Source organism: Mesoplodon bidens, assembly GCF_964165515.1.
Source record: "Mesoplodon bidens genome assembly, chromosome: 19".
NCBI classification, from domain to species: Eukaryota; Metazoa; Chordata; class Mammalia; order Artiodactyla; family Ziphiidae; genus Mesoplodon; species Mesoplodon bidens.
This window is the reverse complement of record NC_138179.1, coordinates 50,439,971-50,461,738: the sequence shown is the minus strand read 5'-3', so window position 1 is coordinate 50,461,738 and position 21,768 is coordinate 50,439,971. Positions and strand designations below refer to the sequence as shown.

Genomic DNA, 21,768 nt, shown 5'->3' with positions numbered 1-21,768 from the left:
TTCCCCAGGGATGCAACTGTAGTTTCTTCTCCTCCCTCTAGATGGCAGAGTTCCCTCTGGAGCCAATGCTGTGCAAAATGCTGATCATGTCTGTGCATCTAGGCTGCAGTGAGGAAATGCTGACCATTGTGTCCATGCTGTCTGTGCAGAACGTCTTCTACAGGCCCAAGGTAGGGAGTTCAGGCCCACATTCAGACAGGGGTCAGGTGAAGTTGGTTAATGTGGACACTTGATGGGGCCGCAGAGGGCTCCCCAGCACTGCTGGATGTTCAGTGAGTAGCTGTGGGGTGGAAAATGATCCTCTCCGCACTGCTTGCAGGATAAACAAGCCCTTGCAGATCAGAAGAAGGCCAAATTCCACCAGACCGAAGGGGACCACCTCACCCTGCTGGCCGTGTACAACTCTTGGAAGAACAATAAGTTCTCCAACCCGTGGTGCTATGAGAACTTCATCCAGGCTCGTTCTCTGCGCCGGGCCCAGGACATTCGCAAGCAGATGTTGGGCATAATGGACAGGTAACACCCGGTGACTTCTCGTGTTCAAGTTGAACCTCCTTGAATGCCGTGTCTGTTTGTACGAACCTGTGAAGTTGTAGGCATCTGTACTCTCACTCCTCACATAACTCTTTTCCTCCAGCTTTTCCGTCTTCGTTGTACTCCTCCCCAGGTAAGGATGTGGCTGAGAATCACTTCAGAAAGTTCCTAAGCGGGAGATGATATATTAGTTGTTGAAAATGCTCTTTGTTTACAAGCCTCTGCAACATGATTAATTGGGTTGAATTACAACCTAAGCAAAGTGTCTGGCTCTTGTGGCATCCATCTTGCCCGCTGTGTAGAGCTGCCCCTGGAAGGGCTGGAAGCAGGGTCCTGGTGCCAAACTCTGGGGACCCCAAGAAGGGTGTGTTGGGTACCATCATTCCGGAAGATAGAACCTCTGAAAGCAGAATAGTCTCACACCTTTGACCTCTCTTGATTTATTCTCCTGCTAGACACAAGCTGGATGTGGTCTCCTGTGGTAAGTCCACAGTCCGAGTGCAGAAGGCCATCTGCAGTGGATTCTTCCGGAACGCTGCCAAGAAAGACCCACAGGAGGGTTACCGGACACTGATCGACCAGCAGGTGGTCTACATCCATCCTTCCAGTGCTCTCTTCAACAGACAGCCCGAATGGTAGGTGGGCAGAGAGAACTTGTGGATCTACTAGCCTTTTTGTGTTTGTATCCTCACCCACCCCCAGCACTTCCTATTCTAATATTGCTCATATTTCTAGAGAAGCAGGAGCCTGAATTAGACACAATATCAGACCCTTTATTATTTATTATTTATTTATTTATTTTTAGTTTTATTTTTTTGGCCGCACTGTGCGGCATGCGGGATCTTAGTTCCCTGACCAGGGATCGAACCCACACCCCCTGCAGTGGAAGCGCAGAGTCTTAACCGCTGGACCACCAGGGAAGTCCCGAGGCCCTTTTTAGAGAAATAAAATCATGGGGGTAAGAGCTAGGAAGAATCTTAGAGATTATCTAGTGAGGTGGTTAAAAAAAAATTTTTTTTTTCAAGTAGTATTTTTTAAAAAATTGGAATCTTACCCATCCTAACATAAAACCAATTAAAAACCACTGTGCCACCATGGTGGTAGAAGAGGGCTGGAGATGTAGAGCCTTGCCTGCTTGGCTTTCCCCATTCCCTTGAGGCAGCCTCTGAGGTCCTCTTCAGGGCCCTGGAGTTCTATGGATACAGCCTAGAAAACCACCCATTTCACAGAGCAGGAAACCAAGGTCCAGAACAGGGATGTGATTGGCTCCGTGTCACTTAAATCGTTGGAACTGGCAGTTTTCTGTGGTTAGAGGTGTGTAGGCTCCTCAGTACTGGGGTGTGGCTATCATAAACAGAGGCTGCAGTCTCCTCAGGGGTCAGGCAGGAGAGGTAAGAGGGTCAAATGCAAGCTCAGCTGAGGCCCACCAGGGACCAGGGTGCCGTGGAGCCGGGCCTGTATCGGAGGCTTGAGCCCTCTCTCTGTCCCCCGCTCAGGGTGGTGTACCACGAGCTGGTGCTGACCACGAAGGAGTACATGCGTGAGGTCACCACCATTGACCCCCGGTGGCTTGTGGAGTTTGCTCCAGCCTTCTTCAAGGTCTCTGACCCGACCAAGCTAAGCAAGCAGAAGAAGCAGCAACGACTTGAACCCTTGTACAACCGCTATGAGGAACCCAACGCCTGGAGAATATCCCGAGCCTTCCGGCGGCGCTGAAAGGCGAGAGTCTGTGTGTCTCTTCTGCAGCAGTGGGCCCGGGCTTGGCCTCGCCCTTATTGATGAAAAGCTGATCCTGAGGATACAGCTGTCCAGTGACTGACTATCTTAACTGGGCATTTCCTAAACTTGTCTCTCATTTCTTCCCTGGTGGTAAAATAGAAACAGGGATTTACGCCTGGTTTGATCAGAGCCTCCAAGCCCCACCACCCCAAGGCACTCAGCCAGGGCTCACAGCCAACATGGGAGTACACTGCATCATCTCCAAGAAAGGGGAAACTTCTGCAGCCCTCGGATGGGAAAGGGGAGTCATGAGCATATGGTACCTGGACTCAGTGAGGGCCCTGATGCCCTAGCTGGTACTCTGGAGGAGGGAGCCACAAAGCTCGCTGAAAGTGTTGGCCCCGCTTCCTGTCCCTGTTCAGCCTCTGTACTTTTGCTTAACCTCCTGCAAATATTTATTTTCTTAAGGAAACAAAAATTGGTTTTCTGTGGCTGTTTCTTCTAGCTGAAAGGTTAGTGTTGGCCTGGGCTGAGGGTGGGGAGGGTTAGTATCTGTGGCTTCCGTGGAGAGTCCCCTGAAACCAGAGCCCGGGGCCTCTTTGGGCTGGGAGGTGACGCACAGCCAGACCTCCAGTCTTATCTCTCAGCACCGGCGCTGGTCCGGCTCTGCATGGACCGCCCCATGATTAACCACATCCACTGCACAGGCGCTCCACTTCGGGTACCTGAGTGGTTACAGATGCCACATATTGAATACAGAAGGCTCTCCCTGGCTCTCTTTCCCGCCTGCCATGCTCACAACATGCAGCGTGTCCTATTTCCTTTTGAAACATGTAAGAAATGACACAACTTTCAGTTTATTTTGGTTTTATTTTTATCCTCCTGAGGTCTTTGACAAAGGGTTGTTTTGGTCAAAGCCTCCCTTCCTCCACCCGCAAACTGAAAATCAACGGAACACCTCTCAGAGCCTGTTTGTGCTGCCCAGGATCTGTGCGCCTGGCCTCGTGCTTGGTGGTTTTCTCCTAGCATTTGGCTGGGGAATGGCCACCTCCAAGTGCCCCTCTCACATTTCCTGAGAAGCCTCTGGGCTTGCACTTGGAAGAACATCAGGCAGATGCTGCTGGGCCAGGCTGTGGAACTTCTGGAAAGTTGGTCTTGTAGAGAAGCCCCCGGGGGTTGGGGACATCCTGTGTTATGGCCTGCACTGCTTCCTACCTCCTCACACCAGTAAGTAATGATGTAAATACTAGAACTACTATACAGTGGTACGCTGGACACTAAAAGAGACCATATGACATACTAGGATATAAAGGACACTAAAAGAGACCATATGACATATTAGGATATAAAGGACTGTGGGCTGTCATTGAGCAGCAGACCAGCCACCCTGAAGACACAATTCAGAAACAACCCAGCAGAACCTGCTGACTGTAGGCCCCGCCCCTTTACTGAGCTGAGTGAGCCCCTGCGATTCTGAGTGTGCCTCTCAGGAAGCCAGGCCAGCAGTTAAGGGCAGGTGATCTTTACGTGCTAACCTTCAAGGTATTACAGGGAGAGATGGTGCAGGGACGGACCGAGGAAAGTGAAGTGGAAGCAGGGGCTGGGTACCCAGCTCCCCAGTCTTAATTCCAGCCCAGGTCTCTCCAGTTTAGGAAAAAACTCTGGGCTTGGCAGCCCGCCTGTCCCAGCTGGGTGACCAGCACTGACAGCATTCGTACCTCTGAAGTCGTCGCCCCCAAGGAAGGAGGTTTGGGTTTTAAGCTGAAGTTGAAAAGGGGATGTTTAACAGGCCAAGGGCGAGAGACAGCAGCTGGTCATCTTTCTGGGTTAGGTGAGCACAAAGAAGGACCCCAGCTCTGTGGGTGTTCCTTGAACATCTCCCCGAAGAGCTGGGGTCATGTGACGACATGGCTGGGGTCTGACCTTCTGACTCCATCAGGAAACAGCATGTAGGCAGTATTGCTGAGCCTGCCCAGAGGGAGAAGGGGGCTCCCGGCCAGATTGGGAAGGAGGACTCGCCTGCTGCTCCTACACAGTGGGGCCCGTTTCTCTTCCTTGAACCAATATTTCCCGAGATTGAGTGACAGCCCAGGAGAGGATGTGGGTCTCACGCAGGGAGCTGGAATCTTCTCGGTTGTTAAAAGTACGCTGTTTCCCCCCGCCCCCTGTGGGAGCCTAGCTCAGGAGTCTCCTGCCCCTGCACATGTGCCAAGTCTTGTACTTGTCTGTGTGTCGGGGACCATCCCCACGGGCCACATGTCAGCGCTCCTGCTGGGTCACGTGCCTTGGTCCAGGGTTCACCTTCATCCATTCTGGAGCACCGTTTGGTTTTGGCTGTCTCTCCTTCAGCCAGAGAATTCTCTCCAATGGTCGTGCTTGTGGTCTGGCAGCTGTCTCCTCTCGGAGCAGTGCCCTCCAAGTGTAAGGATTTGAACAAGAGTTGTGAGGAGTGTCTCGTTAACACGCATTTCAGAGGGCAGAGGTCATGTGTCTCAGCCTGTGGAGACCTTTCCAGGACACTGCTTCTCACCTAAATCCCCGTCTCTCCTCATGTGCGCCTACTGGGGACCTCAGGGTTTCCACTTGACTTTACACCTCTTCCCACCATGATAGCCTGGCTTTCATGTACAATTAAATCATATATTTTTAAAAACTTCTTTCTTAGAATTTTCTGTCTCTTGCTCTAAATGATGAAAATCAGCACATTGTTTTCTGTTTCTGGGGGAAAAAATAACATTGCTTTCTATTTGTGGGTAGGGTTCGCATGGCATCCCTTTCTGCCATCTTGGCGTTAAGTACTGGGCAGGGGCTGAGGGTGAAGCATCAACGGGGTTGGGCTGGCCCTGCCTCAGCGCAGCTGCGGTTCCCTGCAGTTCTGATGTACCTGGATGGAGAGCACCCGTTTCCACCTGAGCCTGGCTCCTAGGAAGCTGCTTACACAGGGGCTGGGCCTAGAACTGCCCATCCTGCTCTTCCCTTACGCACAGCCACCCCGTTGTCCTATCTACTGTTACACTTCCTCTCTAGGTGTCACTTTTTCAGCCTGGCCTTCCCCCAAACCCTAACAACTCGGCCCAGGGTTCTGGTTTCCCCCACATTTGGGCAAGGAGAATCCATGCTGTTTCCCCTTCCCTTGTCCTGCGAAGGTCTGGCCTGTTCTCCCTCCACTAGCCAGGACCCAGGGCTCGGGGCTGCTCCAGGCTCCCCGCACCCTCCCGCCTGGGTGCCTTTCTTCTCTCCCTGCTCTCCAGATCCTCTCCACACAAACTGTCCTCACCTTCAGCAAAAACAGCAACCTGGAGCCACGGCAGGAGGGGACACACAGTTGGGGTACACATGGGTAGCGTGGTCATGGGAGCAACTGTGATCACAGAAACCACAGGCCAAACTCTGCCTGAAGAAGCCCCAGGAGGTCCTCAAAGCTCTACTAGGCTCCCACTTCCCTCAACCTGGACAGGGAGATGGCTGCAGGTGGCCAGCGGGCACTAGGCCAAAGTACCCTTTGTCCATTATTTCGGACAATCCTCACACAATAAGCCTGGGAGGGGGAAAGAGCAGGTATCACTGAGCCCATTTTCCAGAGGAAAAAGTCAGAGGTCAATTGTTTTTTCCTAAACCCATAAGGGAAGTTAAGTGTCAGGGCCAGGCCCCAAATGCAGGTCATGGGCCCCTAAGGCCAGAGCTCCTTCCAACCCCAGCTCCTTCTCCCATGGCAGCAAAGAGGACAAAGGAGAACTCACAGGAGACGCAGGGCCTTTATTAGGGTCTGGCAGGTGTAGTGGAGATGGAGGTGAAAGCCCAGGCCTGGGCCTAGGAAAACGCAGAAGAGACGCAGAGGGCCCTGGGAGCCGAGCCCAGCCGTCCCTCCTCCACCTGGCAAGCCCTCCCCCATCCCAGGTTCCTCACTCCAGCCTCCCCCTGACTCTACGAACAAAGAGCACCAAGAACTGCCAAGTAGGACCCTCCAGGGCCACAGCTTGGAGCGGAGTGCAGGCTGCAGGCCGCTGTCTCCCCAGCATGGGGGATCAGGGGAGCTCAATGTCTCCCTCTCCACCAGGCTGAAGTGGGGAAGCTCCTTCTCTGTCCCCCAGAACAGAACAAGCTCTTGTTCTCTGTGATGGGGGAGAGGGAGTGGGGCTTGGCCTCTAAGCAGGACCTAGGAAAAGGCCAGAGGTGGAGTCCCCGGAGGAGTTTCCGAGACGCCACCTTCACACTCACAGTGTCTCCACTTTCCCTTCCCGTCAACCCTGGGGAGCAGCTCAGAGTCTGGGCTGGAGTGACTGATGGGCAGAGGGGGTCTGCTCCAAAGACATCTGTGGGTTTCAGAGCGGGAGTTTCCCTGACACCAAATTTATCTCTATGTACACAGGGCAGCACCCCCGGCAGCAGGGGAGCAGCTGCTAGGGGCTAGTAAGAGTAGCCACCCTTGGGGCCAAAGGGCTGGGCAGGGCCAGCCAGCTCTGGGAGGTAGGCGGGGCTCTCGTCCAAGTGGGACAAAGGGACTGTGTCCTCCTCACTGACGGGCCGGTCAAACTCAGCCTTGAGAGTTGGACGCTGATTGTCCGGGAAGGCCAGAGAGAAGAGGGCCTCGGGCTCGCACACAAACTTATACACGTAACGCTCGCCAGCCACCTGTGGGAAGAGAGGGCTGGGTCAGTGTGGGGGTGGGGAGAGCAGCCCTCCTACAGCTGCCTGGGGCACATTTCTCCTCCAACTGGTTCTTCTAAGAAGCTCCTGTTCTCTAATCTCAACCTCTCCATGCTTTAGGCTTTTCCGTTACTATTTATGTGTATCACTGTTTTGGGAGAGGGAAATCTTGGGATTGTCCACAGTTTGACTTCTCTGACTGGTTCATTGTCTGCTCCTTCAAACTTGCGAGAATGCTCTCCTGCCCCCATCACCTTCCCACATCCACTGCCCCCCACCCCCTTGTCCTTGGACCCTTAACACCTGACCTTCTGCATGATGCCTTTCTCGTAGTAGTATCGGAGTGAGCGGCTCAGTTTGTCGTAATTCATGGCTGGCCGGTTCTTCTGGATGCCCCAGAGCCTGGCGACCTGGGGACAGGAGACAGAGTTTGGGGATGGCGATGGCAGCTCAGCGGAGGAAATGATGGGGCACAGGTCAGAAAGAGTACTTGAGATTCTTGGTGCAAATGCTCAGCTGGTCCTGCAGCTAAGCACCAGCCAACAGACCCTGGTTTGGCAGGAATTCAGGTTAAATAAAGCAACGGTGCTGGTGAAGGCATGTGCCACCAGTTCCCAGGTCCTCTCATCTCCAGGCCCCAAAGTCATTGGGAGGAGGGGTGGGGACATCTGAGAGGCCCACCTCCTCAGGCTCAATTAGTTTGAACTCCATCCCCCGGCCGGTCCAGGCAATGAAGTGGGCATTTGTCGGGTCATCCAGCAGGGCCACCAGAAACTGCCACAGCTGCAAGGCACCCCGGCGCTGGTAGGGCGGTCCCTCTCTGAAGGCTCCCACCCCTTCCTGCTTGATGTCTCCTGGGGAACACGGGAAACAGGTGGTGGAGGGCTTGTGCCTTCTGGTCCCCCAAGCAACCCGGCCCCCTCTCCCCAGGGGTCTCTCCAGGCCCTTTCTCATGAAATGTTATGTGATTCCTGGGGGACACAGAGGGCATGGAAGGTCACTTTCTGACCTTCAAATTTCTCAGGGACGACGCAGACATCATCTGGGAATGGTCGCAGAGGTTTCTCATAGCCATAGCCTTGAGGAGGAAGTTGCAGGGATCACTTAGATCTGGGGGTTCACTGATACGAGACCCCACAGAGTCCAGAGGGACTCCTGGCCAGGAGCCCCTCCCCCAAGGCACAACTCCCTCCTCCAAACTTGGAGGGCTTGGCAGGGGAGGGAGGAGGCTGCCTTACCCATGGTCCCGTCACCTGGAGAGGGCCCGGAGAAACCCTCTGCGTGAAGGTACATTGAAGCATACCCAGGGACATCTGGGGGGAAGAAAGAAAAAAGGGCGATGTTATAGGTATATGGGGTAGGGGCGGCAGTCCTGCACACATTCAAGAACTTCTGCCAGCCTGCCTTCCGGCTCTTTTCCCAGAGGCCTGCCTACCACCCAATCCTAGGGGAACTTCCCCCAGAGGGAGTGAGAAGCCGGAAGCCTTCAACTTGAGGGCGGGGTCAGAGGGCCTGGATGGCAGCAGCTGGGGCTGGGCAAAGCTGCTCCACAAGGCCCAGGATTCCAGGGAGCAGCTGTTTCCTGTGAGTTTAGGGGGAGGAGGCGGGTAGAGATGAACCTCCGGGGAAAGGGTTCAGTGTCCCAGCCTAAGATTCCCTTGGAATGGGCTGACGTCCGGTCAGCAGGGCAGGTTCCAGCCCAGTGCGGGTGTGAGGGAGGGAGGGAGAGAGGAAAGGAGTGGGGGTGGGGCGGGGGGGAGAGAGAGCACACGCATGCATCTATTTGTGGAAGAGGCAGCGGGCACACGGGGCTGTGTGTTTTCAGGTCTGACAGCAGGCCGTCCACTCTATTTCATTCCATTCCACGGAACTGACACCTCCCCACCCCACCTGGAGGAGGCCCCGGTGCAAAGCCAGCCCTTCAAGCGCCAGCCCCTTCCCGCCCTACCCCCACCACTCCCACCTATGAATGAGATGGTGAAACCCGACACCTCCGGGAGGAGGCGGGAGGGTGGGCTCATTCATGCCTCCATTTTGTGAATGGAATTCCTGACTCCATTCACAGGAAGCTGAAGGGGGAGGGGCAGGAGTTCAAGGGCATGTAACACGATCTCCTCCGGTCTACATCCTTTGAAGGTCGGCGGCAAGAGCGTCTCCCTCCTCCTTCCTCCATCTCACAGCCGGGCATGGCTCAGGCTTAGGGCCCGGGCTTGAGGAGAGGTGGGTGCTCCCTTCTGGTTCTTGCTGGGGCAGCCTGGAGGATTTGGGGCTCACCCCCTGCCCCTAAAAGACTGGGCACCAGGAAAAGGGAAATTCAAAAGCTCTGGCCAGCTCTGAGCCTACCCTAATCTCTGAATTTATTTTTTCTAATGCAAGTTTGCAGATAAACTCAAGTTTGGAGCTGGTAGGAATGTTAACAGGAGACAAGGTTTTCTGGGCCTTTCCTGGGCGCATGGGGTTTTGAGCAGTAGCTGTTAATGAACACAGCAGCTGAGTGCATCTCACTCCTGTCAACAGCCAGGTGGAAACTAGAATTTAAAGCCGTCCCTACTTCCGGTCTGGCCAGGATGGCGGGTCCTTCCAACCTGGAGGCTCCGAACAGGATGTGAAAACCACATGTGAACCCCGCCTTCCAACTGGGAACTGTGAACCTGGCTAGTTCCAAGTTCATGTTTCTCCTCATTCAAATCCCTTTGTATTTTTAAGCTTCTGTGGGGACAGGGACCAATGACACGTCCTATTCATCTTTGTGTCCTCCAACTGCACACACTCATGCTCCTGGCACAGTACTTAAATCTCAGTAGGTAATTAAACCCCCAAGCACCTGCTAAATAGAAATAGGAAGAAATGCCTTAACTTTCCTATCAAGTCACAAGCTACCTGAGGGCAAGGACCTGCACATGTCACTCATCTCTTATCTGAATATAAGTTTGCTAATTGAAAAGTGACAGTTCTTTTGAATCTATGAAAAGAAGTGGTAGGTGGGTGGGTTGAATGTATGAACTGGTAAATGGATGGGAAGGTAAAAAAACTTGTGGGGAGACATTCAGGGTTTAATGGAACTGATCACATGCCACCCCACCCAGCAATCCACCAAAACCCCTCCATCCCCTTCCCAGGAGCATCTCTTACCTGAGTCGTAGGAGAAGTCCATCTGCTCCTGTTTGATCACTACCCCCGCCCCTGGGTACCTGTGCCCATTGACTCCACCCAGGCCCACTGCCAGATGGCCGGGCTGGCCGGCCTGTTCATACAGGGGGTCAAGGTCTTCCTGCTTGAAGCTCTGCTGGGGGTAAGGTGGGCAGGGCTCCGACAGCTGGTGTTGGTAGGGGGCTGGGAGAGGTTCCCGGCCCCCTCCCTGAGAGGGTGTGAAGGAGTGGCAGATATCCAGGGGCTGCTGGAAGACAGAGCTGGATGTGGTTGGATGGAGAAGGAAGAAAAGAGAATATTAAACGAAGTCCTCCTTGTGCCTGCGGCTCCCAGAGCTTAGAGTGGGCTCCAGTTGGGGGGGGGGAATGGGGGGTGTCAATATCCCTTCCTCCCTACCTCCCCCCATGCCAGGTTTCTTAACGGCAGCGAAGAACACTCAGGGATTGAGAAAAAACTGGGGAGACCTGGTTCTCCTTGTCACCTTACCTATGCTCCCCGAGGTACCCATGGCCAGGGTGGGGCTGGGAGGTGCCAGAGGATCTCAGGAAACTCTGTTGTTCTGCCCGGGGAAAGGGTTGCAGGGGCGACTGTCCGGGGGCACCAGGGGCGGGGGACTTGATGGCGATTTGTCTAGGGGGGTCATAGGCACTGGAGGTGAGGGGGAGACAGGGGTGAGGGGGCAGAGAAGTTGGGCGAGCATCTTTGAACGCTTCACTCCCTGGGAAGTCAGGTCACAGGGATTATGGGAGAAGAGTAGAGGGTGCCGGGAAAGGAACAGCATGAGCCAGACTCAGCCCCAAATGAACTTTCTTTTCTCCTTTCTTAATCCTGAAGCTGGGTGTAATCTTTATTTATTTATTTATTTATTTTGCATTACGCGGGCCTCTCCCTGTTGTGGCCTCTCCCGTTGCGGAGCACAGGCTCCGGAAGCGCAGGCTCAGCGGCCATGGCTCACGGGCCCAGCCGCTCCACGGCATGTGGGATCTTCCTGGACCGGGGCACGAACCCGCGTCCCCTGAATCGGCAGGCGGACTCTCAACCACTGCGCCACCAGGGAAGCCCGGGTGTAATCTTTAGAACACCTCTCCCCAGCCCAGAGCAGCTGGGCTGGGTCAGACGGCAGCTTCTCCAGTGGAGACACTCTGCCCGGGTCTTAACACACATCCCTTGAACCCGCTGCTGCATTTTTCATCCTAACAACTCAGGAAATCCTGAGCTATATTACTCCATTACAGGAGCTCGGAAGTCCTTTCTGTCGTCTAACCTGCATCTCAACTGCTGCCATTGCTCACAGGTGCCCACCCCCACCCTCCATCCAACCCTTCCCCAGGGCAGGGCTGGGGCTCACCTGGAATAAAGGCACTGCTCGCCATGGTGGTAGGAGAGGGACGGCTTCCTGCTGCAGGGCAGGGCCCGCTCTGTGCAGGGACTCTGGGGTTCCTTCTTGATCCTGGTCGTGGGGCTGTGGAAAGCTACTGTGGGGGTCGGGAGGGGCAGAGCAAGGCCAGCGAGTGTCACAGGAGAGGCAGGAAGAGCTTCGGACACCATCTGCTCCTTAAGGAGCAGCTGGGCGCCAGTACAGCCTCATCCCCGTTCTCTGGATCTCCGTTGTCAGACGCTTCTAAGAACAGTTCGGCTATTTACATTATGTGTAGTTTTATACCTCAGGCTAATGTCCAATCTGAACCAAAGAAACTGTCTGAAGTTCAACATTTAACGCAATCCCCCCACCCCCCAAACACCTTTCTAGGAGTGAGCACCTCCAACCAAAGGCCTCTGGTTTTCCTGACTGCCCTGGAAAATTCCAAGGGAGAACAATGTTTTCTTATTTGGGGCTATGAAGAATCTTTCTTTTTCTGGTTAAGGTTGGATATGAGCCCACTTGCCTGTCAGCTGACGAGCAACATACACATGCTCCTAATTATCTGAGAAGAACATTGGCCTTTCCTGTGGCCCCTGCTGGGTTCGCCAACTCCAGCCACCAGGCTGAGCAGCAGAGTTGGTTCCAAGGCAGTGAATGTAAGAGAGTCAAAACCTGCAATCGACGGTTCTGTTGTCGATCATTTGTGCCCCGTTTCACTTCACTGAAGATAGTTGAGAGCAAAGTATCTGACATTAAAGCAGGGTTTCTCAACAGTAGCACTAGTGACATTTGGGCCAGATAATTCCTTGTCATGGGGGCTATCCTGAGCATTGTAGGATGTTAGCGGCATCCCTGGCCTCTACCCACTAGATGCCAACGGCACCCCACCCTCAGTTGTGACAACCCCAAATGTCAACTGACATTGCCACCTGTCTCCTGGGGGGCAAAATTGCCCCCGGTTGCATGAAAGTAACTTAGAATGGTAGAACTGGACCCTGCTGCACTGGTCCAAGCCCCTCGTTTCAGAAATAAGGAAATGGAGGATCACAGAGATGAAGCGTCTGCTCCAAGGTCACACAGCTAGGATGGACAAGCCCCGATTTGAAGACATCTCCCAGTTATTGCTTGGTATTTGAGTCCAAACCCAAGAATGGGGAGCCCTACCTTCCACCCTATTCTAGAAGACAGAACAAGTTGATCTTTTGTGATTCTCTATCCCTATGACTCATTTCCTGCCCTCCCCTACTCCCCATTCCCTCTACCCAGGGCCCTCTACTCACAGTTTTCTGAATGGAAATCAGGAACAAACTGCTCATCACTGTCCGGTACCTGAGCTGCAGAGAGAGGCCAGAGGTGAGTCTGGGGTGGGGGCCCTGGATGGCAGTCCCTGGCAGACACCGTTATTGCAGCCCTGCAGATTAGCACCAGCCCAGAAGCGGGGAAACGGCTTTCCTAGGACTGAGGGCAACTCCACCCCAGGTCCTAGTGACCTCCATCTCTGGGTTCCATTAACACCCTGGAGGGAAGGCTGCAAGTTCTCAGAACCCGTCTGAGCAGATTCCAGAGTTTTGTCCTAGATGCTTTGTCTTTTTTCCCCTCCACTTTTATGAGTGCAGACAGCCCTGCCCCTCAGAGTTTACAAAGCTCCCTCAAAGCTCCCAGCAGAGTCACATCTGGGGTGGGCAGGTACGATAAGGAGTGAGATTCTGTGGACTTAGAATCACATGGGAAGATTCTGAATCTGGGCTGAACCCAGGAATCTGCCTTTTATAGAACCTCCCCGGTGAAAGGTAGAAATCTAGAGCCTGGGAAAGGAGATGGAATGGAAGAAAGAGAATGGTTCAAGAGAGGTGATAAGGGGATGACAGTGGGAGAGGAGGCTGGGGACACTGGCAGGTCAGGTGCCTTATCGCTTTGATGTGCAACTAGGAGAGAGAGAAGGGCTTCCCAAGCTTGGAGCTCTGAGGAGCACTCCCAGGGCGCCAGCGTGGGTCGAGTTGAGTTTGGAGATTAGGCAGGAAAACTAAAATAGAACAACAGCTCATCCATGGCCTCCAGACTGGATATCCGGGCTTTGATTTCTAGTTCTTACCCTGGCCTCACTAACTCCTTCAGGTGGGATACAGCTGAGCGCCTCTCCTGACCCCAGAGTCTTTGCCCACTTTTTGCCCCTCTCTCAAGAATAAATAGATCACAGCAGGAAGGGGAAGGGTAGACACCCAGAGGGACATCCTATCAGTCTGGGAAGAGACTGGCTTGAAGATGAAGCAATGGAACCCATGGAGAGGGGTCTTTCGTTCCCTGGAGACTGCTCTCAGATTGGACAATAGGAAAACTCATGGATACAATGACTGGAGAGTTGAGAATGGCTGGTAAGGGTGAGGGATATGAGGAGATGGCTGGAGATCATGGCCACTCGTCCTAGTCTATACAGGACACACCCCAGTCTCTATGGCTTCCCTCCTGGGCCAAGGCTCCATCATTTCTTCCTTGGATTTCAGCCACGACATGTTTTCAGAACTCCCAACATCTACTCTCCCCCAAACTGTCAGAGGGATCTTTTTACAACAGAAATCCGATCACTTCTCTCCCTTGCTTAAAGCATGAACCCCAAACTCTTGCCCTTGGCCTCTGGGGTGCCCAAGTTCCTGGCTCTTGCTTACCTCTCTCACCTGCCTCTCCTTGCCTGTTACTCTCCAGAGCTCCGGTCTCCTTTTGGGTCCTCAAACTTGACCAGCTTGAACCCTCTTCCCCACATCTTGGCCTGTTTTTTTTTTTTTCTGGCCTTTGAAGTGTTAGCTCACTTTGCTATCTCAGAGGCCTTCTCTGACCACCCAAACCAAAGTGGTCCCTCCTGGCTCTCGATCGCATCCTTGTTTTATTTTTTCCCTAGCACATATGACTACCTGAACTTATTAATTTACGCACATGTAACTTATGTGTAATTTATTGTCCATCTCCTCTACCAGAAAGTTAACCTTGCTGAGGGCAGGGGCTTTGTCTGTCTTATTTGTCTGACTCCCCAGCACCCCTCAAACAAGCTCTCGTTCAGAAGAGACACTCAATGCATTATTTGTCAACTATATGAATAAACTACGATGACTCCTTGTCCTCAGGCCGGTGAGAGCCAGCGACATGGGCCTGGGAGCAAGAACTAAAGAGATCCTAACCAATCAGCCCTTTCCTCCCCTTTAGGGTTCCCCCTCTCCACCACCAGGTAACATTAGAGGCAGGTCCCCTGAAAAGCACATCTCACAAGGGATGCTTTAGGCTGTGATCAATTGCTTGGCAAGTGGATTCTTCACCAACTTACTTTAAATATCAGAGGTGTCAAGTGCTTTAAAATACACATTTATGCGGGGGGGGGGCGGGGGGAGGGATAAATTGAGAGCATGGGATTAACAGATGTACACTACCATATATACAATAAACAAGGATTTACGGTATAGCACAGGGAACTATATTCAATATCTTGTAATAAACTATAATGGAAAGGAATAAAAAAAGAATATAGGTATACGCATATATACATGTATAACCAAATCACTTTGCTGCACACCTGAAACTAACACAATATTGTAAATCAACTATCCTTCAATAAAAATATAAATTAATTAAAATAAAATATACGTTTGTAGGTAGGTGACTTCCTGACAGAGGGAACCCAATGGCTGAGGGGTTTAAGAATCAGGAACCACTAGCAGCTAAAGAACGTATGAAAGAAAAGTAAGCATAGAACAATCCTAAAGTGATCAAATAGATCACTAGACCATGAAATCCCGTGGCAAAAACAAATAAACCAAAAAACCACATAGCACATCTTTTCAGGAGCGCAACTAGGGCACAAAGGCAACCATTCCCAAACTGGGCCCAATCAAGAATCCCGGGGCATTGTTAACAACAGATTCCCAGTCCCCTCCTCTGGAGAGTCACATTCCATAGGCCCGGGGTGGGGGCCAGGCATCTGTATTTTAACGCATGCCCCTGGTAGCTCTTAAGGATAGGCAGGTTTGGAAAACTGGATAAAGGGAAGGGTGCAAAACCTGCTCAGCTGCCCAGGGGTGCAAGGCCCAAGCCCATCCCTGCTGTGCCCTCTGGCCCACCCATAGACAAGACCCCCGAAGTGGCAGGATGGGGGGGATAAGAGTAAGATGGACAATATTTCCCTCCCTGCCACCTGGGCAAGGAGGGTTCCAAGGGTGGAGGAGGTGCAGAACACGGGGGAAGCTGACGCACACAGGTCTGCCTCTGGGGCTACATTAACTGCCAGTTTCCACGGAGGTAATGGGCTGGGGGCATCTCCTGCTGGCGTCACAGACCAGGTCATGTGACGCTAGAGAGCCCTGGGGTCATCTTGTCTTTCCTCTTGCCTCAGGCCTGAAGGTTTGACCAGAACCCCCAGTCCCCCCAGCAGTCCCAGAGGAGGCCCCCCCCAGCACACTGACCACACCTCAAAAGAGGTGGCACCATCTTCATCCCAGGGCCATGAGAAATCAGCCAAGCAAGAAGGGGCTGTGGTGGGAACCCCAGTCCCTGCCTGGCCCCTCTCCAGAACACCGGCTCCTCCCAAAGGGGCAGGACAGGGCTTCAGTCGCACAGAGACTGTCAAGGATGGGAATAGGAACAGTAACAATGAGCCTCTCATTCCTGGAGAGCAGGAGAATTTCTAATTACCGTGTTCGGTCTTGAGTGTCAGCCACTCTATATTTGTTGACCTGGCTGAGCTCTGGCTGCCAAGCCAGTGTGCCAGGGTCTGCCCCCAACTCCAGCCTGGCACTAAGGTGGAGTTGATCTGCCTGGGGACATGGTAGATGATTAAGGAGGGGACGGGAAATGTGCCAAGCCAGCATGATGCCCAGAAAGAGAGAATTTTAGGGAACATCCCTCCAGTGGGCCGGGGGGGGGGTGGTCAGTAGAAGAGAAGGGGCTTAGGGGCCTCCCAAGCTGGGCTCCAGGAGAGCTGGGAGGTGAGAACCACCAAGTAGCTAAGCCCACCCCAGCCAAACCACCCACCTATATGATATATGCCCCATCACCTTCTCCCCCTCCTAGGGTGCAATCACAGGGTGAAGGGGTCTCTTAAGGAGCCCCAGGGGGAAGGGGGGCCATTTCCCGGAGTTTCTGCTCCATTGTGTCACCACTCGCCTCATCTCTCACCCTTACCCCGCCCCCACCCTGGCAGTGTGCTGGAAGGAACCAGTTCTCTATCTATGGAGGGGACATTTGTCCCCTAGAGCCTTCTGGAAGGGGAGGAGACAGAAAGATGTAGAAGGAGGCAATGTAGCTAGGAAAGACTGGAGGAGGGGATTAACCCCATATCCCCCCACAGACAGGCTGAATCACCAGCGTGCACACACGCAGATTCACACACACCCTGATGCCTTTTACTTCACGCCAGCACACGGATGAAACACATCCTCCATGCATACCCTTCCCACACAGGTTCTCTTTTTGGACTTAAAAATACGATGAGGGAAAACCAAGGGGCAAGGGAGCTGAAGACCTTGGAGGGAGATTTGGGAGCAATGGTTCTTGTGACCAGGGGAGCACAGACCCACCCCTTTGAGAATCTCATAAAAGCTATGGATCATTCTCTTCCTAGAAAAATTCACATTCCTTTGTGTATGGTGTACCCCAAATAATTTTATACACATATCAGAGGGCGCAAGGACCCCTGCAACCTATCCACAGAGCTTTTGGGAATCCACCGACCCCGTTATGGACCCCCGCCTCATACAAAGGACATACATGACCCAGAGTCAATGTTCCTTACCATCAAAGAGACCAACATCATTGTCTCTGAGGGTTCCTGTGGGCTCCCGACAAGCCCGGAAAGGAACCCTCGTCCAGAAGCGGCACATCTTTAACCATAGCCAGACACAGCTTGGGCTCAGCCTGTCTGAGCCTGGGTTTCCCTGCAGTAGCCTGATTATTTCTCCAGCAACTCAGCAGATCTCAGGCACCCCGAAAACAGACACACCTTCTTAGCCTCACTTCACCCCCACCCTCTCCATCTAGAAAACCTCCAACCCAAAGATGTCTGAGCTGCCTCTACAGAGCCCCCCTCCCCTCCCCCTCAATGTTGCACAGACACCAGACGCCGCACCCAGAACCGCCGCCGCACCCAGAACCGCCTCCGCCAGAATCCAGCCTCGTGTTCCCCCGAAATCTTCACAGCCTCACCCACACTTCAAGGACCTACTGCGTCTCTCCACGTTGGGGCTTTAGGGGGAAATCAAGCTGAGGGAGTTTGGGCTCTGGCCTCCAGTCCCACGCGCCCCACCACTGGCAAGTTTCCAAAGGAGCTAGACCCTCCCTGCCACCCCAAAACTCCCTCTGGGCTGCAGGGGTCACTGACCTGGTGGGAAGAGGCAGGAGAGGAGGCTGGGGTGCTGCTGGGATGGTGCAGGGGGACAGGGCCCCGGCAGCTGCATCTGTCTCCGCAGAGAGAGCGAGAAGGAGCGATCGGCCTCAGCATCCCCCCCTCACGCCTGGCCATCCATCGCCAGCTGGGAACCTGAGCTGCTCCCTCAGAAGGAAGGACAGGGAACCAAGGAGACCCCAGCGGCCCCCCCCCCAACCTCCGTCTTGCGATCCCCACCCCCACCTCCCCACCCACTGGATTTAAATGTACAGGGACTTCCAGGGCAGCAGCAGGAAGCACACACACTGGCTGTCACACTGACACATGCAGATAGACACAAGTACAATTTCTAGACCCCCACCGCCAAGGGGTGGGGCTTCCAAGGTTGAGAGCAGATGAGAACGTTTTCCTCCCCTTCCCATTCCAAACCCAGCTGCTTCCAAAATGCCACCCTCTGAGCCTACCCCTAGATCACAGTCCCGGGAGCTGCCCACCTGGGGAGCCTAGGGACCCTCAGCTGACAGACGAGGAGCCTGGCAAGCCAGACAGAAATCAGGCTTTGGGAAAGGAAGTCTTTGAGAGACGGTGGAAACCGACACCGCTGCGTTCTTCAGCTCCAGCCCAGCTCCGGAACCTTAAGCGGAGGATGGGAGGACTGGGCATAGCTCTGCATGTAACTCGCAGCTGGGCACACAGGGCTTGCAGAATCGGGGAAGACAAGACGTGCACAATCTCCCCCAGAACCCCCAGATCCCTCCAGCACCCACGAGGCCGTTTAGCCTCGAATTCCACAAAATGTCTTGAGTGCTTGCTCTATGCTAAACAGTCTGTTAGAGTACATATTTTGGGGACACCACAGTCGTCGAGACAGATCTAGTCTCACCTAGTCAGGGGTCTTTCTCTTCTACCCCAAGGTTTTAAAGATGGCTCTAGAGGAGCTGGGTTTGAGTTTTAAAAAATCGTCAAAGATACCCAGATGGAGGGAAGGGGAAATCCCAAAGAAGAAAAGAGCCCCCAAGAAGGGGTTCCTGGTGCTGTAGTTTCTTGGTTTTCAGTGTTACACTGAAGGGACCCTCAGATGGGGGTGTTAACCCTTCCCTCTCAGACTGTCTAAACACCATAAGCCTCCACCTCAGCCCCACCGGCGACACCCTCAGGCCCCACCCAAACACACCAAGGAATCCAACCAGGAGACCCCCACCCCCACCCCGGAACACACCTCGCTACCCAGAGGAGGCCTCGCTATTGACCCCACCCCTCCAGCTCAGAGCGCACCCCACCCCCGCCCCCAGCAAACTGGAGGGGCAATTTGCCTGTGGAGGGAGGTAGTCAGGAGGGAAGGGGGCGGGAGGATCAGCTGCCATTAGAATAACAATTAAGGCTGTTTGAGGGAGAAGCCCTGGGCTGCTTTGCCAAAGTGCGGCCAAAAAGAATTATTTAAACTTTTGCTGTTCTTTTGGCTCAAACAGTAAATTGTTTGGCGCTGCGGGCTGGGAAGAAGAGAAACCAAGGGTGTAACAATGAATGTTTTGGCAATTCCAGAAAGCAAGTAACAAATGAATCTCTCCTTCTCCTCCCCCAGTTTCTCAAACGCCCCACTCCTGCAACACCCCAACCTACACCTCGGCCTGGCGGCTGGTGCCAAACAAACTTTGCAAATGAAAATTTCAACCAGGAAAACGGGCCTGGGGCCAAGTTCCATTCAAATAGGCAAATACCCCACACAATGGTCTGATTCATCCGCAGGCCTAGTTACACAAGCCTGGCTCAAGGCAGAGAAAATAAATATCAATATAAGTATCCACGCTGGGAGCTGGAAAGAGTGGAGAGGCAGGGGACTTGGGGAAGGGGCCTTGCAGAGGCCCTTGAGGGCGAGGAGAGAGGAAGCGGGCTAGGCTGGAATAGTAGGGGTAGAGAGCATCCCCCACCCCAATAATAGTAAAGGTCACAAAACCACTCACCTTCAGCAAGCCACGTCTCCTGGAAGTGACTTAGATCCTGGAATAGATCTGAGGGGTGAATAATGGAATTGGAGAAGGTGAGCTGGAGGTGCTCGTGAGAGAGCGGGAGCCCTAGCGAGCCGGATGACCTCCCCCTTGGGGGTACTGGCAGATAATGACCAGAGTCCCTTGGAGGGCGAGTCTTTTTGGGAAAAGGGCAGGGGCTCCAGGGTCAGCCCTCGGGGTGTGTGAGGTGGGGAGGGTAGAGGTTTGTCTCTCTGTCTCTTTACCTTCGGAGTCGGGGGGCGGCAGGGAGCCTGGGTCCATGAGCTTCCCCTGCGGGACCATCAGCGCTTCGCGCAAGCTCCCATTTCCGGGAGATTTCTGCGGAGAAGGGGAAGAATGCCCCCGAGTCACCCTGAGGCTGCCTGGTCTGGGGGGCGGGGCTGGGGTCCCGGGGTGACTCAGGGGAGGGCAGCCCTGGACCCCGTTGGGGCCGCTGGGTGGGTAGGGGCGGGGTGCAGGGAGGGGGCGGGCGTGGAGGCCGGCGCGGCGCTCACGCTGCAGAAGGTGTAGGGCACTTGCTGGTCCAAGTATCCGCCTTTCATCCTCCGCTCCATCCGGCCTCTCCCTCCGGCCACACGGCCCGGGCCCCGCGCGGGGGCAGAGACCTGGGGGCGGGGGGGCTGCGTTTGCACACCGTCTGGGTGGGGGTGGGGAAGGGCGACCGGGAGGGGCAGTCGCGAGGCTCTGGGTCCGACGGCAAAACTTCTCCGACTCACTTAGGCGATGGGGAGGTTTCCGCCTGCCGAGCTTAGCGCCGCCACCACTCCCCTCCCGCCAAAGGAGGTCCCACCTGCTCCTGGGAGCCGGGCTCGCCGTTTCGGCTGCTTTCTGCAGCCCTGCTTTGCCCAGGCTCAGTTACATAAGACGTGTGTGTGTGTGTGTGTGTGTGTGTGTGTGTGTGTTCGCTCGCGCGCGCGTGTGCGCTGGCGCGCGGAGGAGCGGGCGAGGAGCGCACCATTCGCACACCCACAACTCTGGCGCCCCCTCCAACCCTGAATCCCAGCGTCTCCCACCCCCTGCCCTGGAATCTGCGGAGGCGGCGGTGAGAGTGTGGTGCGTGTTGGAGGCGAGGCTGGGAATCGCAGACATTCTCCCTCCCTCTCCCTCCCGCAGCCTCACCTGAGGCCCGGGCGTCTGTGCTGGAGCAGCCGGGGGTCCCAAGCATACCCCGGGACCCCACTGAGGGCCGCAGGGCTAGGCCGGAGCGAGGCGGCCCCGGCCCCGGGTCCCCCGCGCACCGGCTTGTTTTCCGGGCGCCGCCGACAGTTGTGAGCCCGGGGGAGCCGCTGATTGGTGCATTTCCTTCGCCTCGGCCTCGGCTCTCTCTCCCCCCACCCCGTTCCCTTTGTTTCATTGACTTTTGTGAATGAAACCCCAGGGCCCGGCTCGCCTGCCAATCCCGAGACTCGCCCGGCCGACCCGGAGGGGCGGAGTTTCCCAGCCGCGGGGGCCAATCAGAACGCAGGGGCTGGCTCCCGGCTTCATTCACCGCTTGGGCTCCCATTCATAAAAAAATAAACTCCTCGCGGCCGGAGTTCATTCATAAATAGCTGAGAGAAAACGGGGGAAGTCCAGGACCCTACGGCTCCTCTGCGGGACTCGGCTGTGGCCCTGAGGCTCGGCTAGCACCCCCGGCTGGCGTCTGCACACATCTCTGTGCATCTGCGTGTACGTGGGAGTGTGAATGCTTATCTCTGAAGCATTTATGAAGCGCTCTGCTTCCACGTGCTCATTTCACTCCCATAAGCTGGCGAAGGGGTTCTATTTTTTTCCATTTCACAGAGACTGAAAATGAAAACTCAGAGAGGGGCAGTGGCTTTGCGGAGGTCACTCCGTCAGCGCGGCTGGGGTGTGCAGCCCGCAATCCCCTATGTTCTCCTGTACAGCCCTTTGAGGCCACAATTAAATGAATTAAAGCTATGTGACAACAACTGATACACAGTAGGCGCTCAATAAATGTAAGCTGGCACGGAATCCAGACTTTC

The 21,768-nt window shown here is 54.5% G+C and overlaps 2 protein-coding genes across 7 annotated transcripts in view; one reads left to right on the top strand and one right to left on the bottom strand.

Annotated features, from left to right (window-relative positions):
- The window catches only part of DHX8 (DEAH-box helicase 8), a 30,236-nt gene extending 25,330 nt beyond the window's left edge, over positions 1–4,906 (top strand). Inside the window, exons 20-23 of the mRNA XM_081218870.1 lie at positions 42–170; positions 320–516; positions 990–1,169; positions 2,031–4,906. Coding sequence (XP_081074996.1) covers positions 42–170; positions 320–516; positions 990–1,169; positions 2,031–2,250 — 726 coding nt within the window. The 3' untranslated portion in view covers positions 2,251–4,906. The remainder of the gene's footprint in view (positions 1–41; positions 171–319; positions 517–989; positions 1,170–2,030) is intronic.
- A 1,083-nt stretch (positions 4,907–5,989) lies between these two features.
- ETV4 (ETS variant transcription factor 4) lies at positions 5,990–21,129 on the bottom strand. Of its 6 annotated transcripts, none has more exons than XM_081218871.1 (14): positions 20,903–21,129; positions 20,278–20,388; positions 20,008–20,101; positions 19,739–19,786; positions 12,694–12,747; positions 11,399–11,525; positions 10,537–10,698; positions 10,033–10,310; positions 8,336–8,482; positions 8,139–8,213; positions 7,910–7,978; positions 7,582–7,754; positions 7,209–7,310; positions 5,990–6,885 (listed from the first exon to the last, which is right to left on the bottom strand). In XM_081218871.1, the coding sequence occupies exons 2-14, from the start codon at positions 20,335–20,337 to the stop codon at positions 6,661–6,663; spliced, it is 1,614 nt and encodes a 537-aa protein (XP_081074997.1). In that variant the 5' UTR covers positions 20,338–20,388; positions 20,903–21,129; the 3' UTR covers positions 5,990–6,660. The 6 variants fall into 6 exon arrangements, with proteins under 6 accessions (XP_081074997.1, XP_081074998.1, XP_081075000.1 ...); XM_081218872.1 differs by having other exon boundaries at positions 10,537–10,680; XM_081218874.1 differs by lacking the exon at positions 8,336–8,482.
- Between the last annotated feature and the right edge of the window lie 639 nt (positions 21,130–21,768).

Bases quoted from the DNA above. Each gene is read 5' to 3' on its own strand.
- ETV4 (XM_081218871.1), bottom strand. From the start codon at position 20,337: ATGGAGCGGAGGATGAAAGGCGGATACTTGGACCAGCAAGTGCCCTAC. The intron at 8,483-10,032 runs GTAAGAGATGCT...CTAAACTCACAG, and splicing joins GGACTTCTCCTACGACTCAG to GAAACAGCTGCTCCCTGGAA. The intron at 8,214-8,335 runs GTAGGCAGGCCT...TCTTCCCCCCAG, and splicing joins AGTTCCCCTAGGATTGGGTG to ATGTCCCTGGGTATGCTTCA.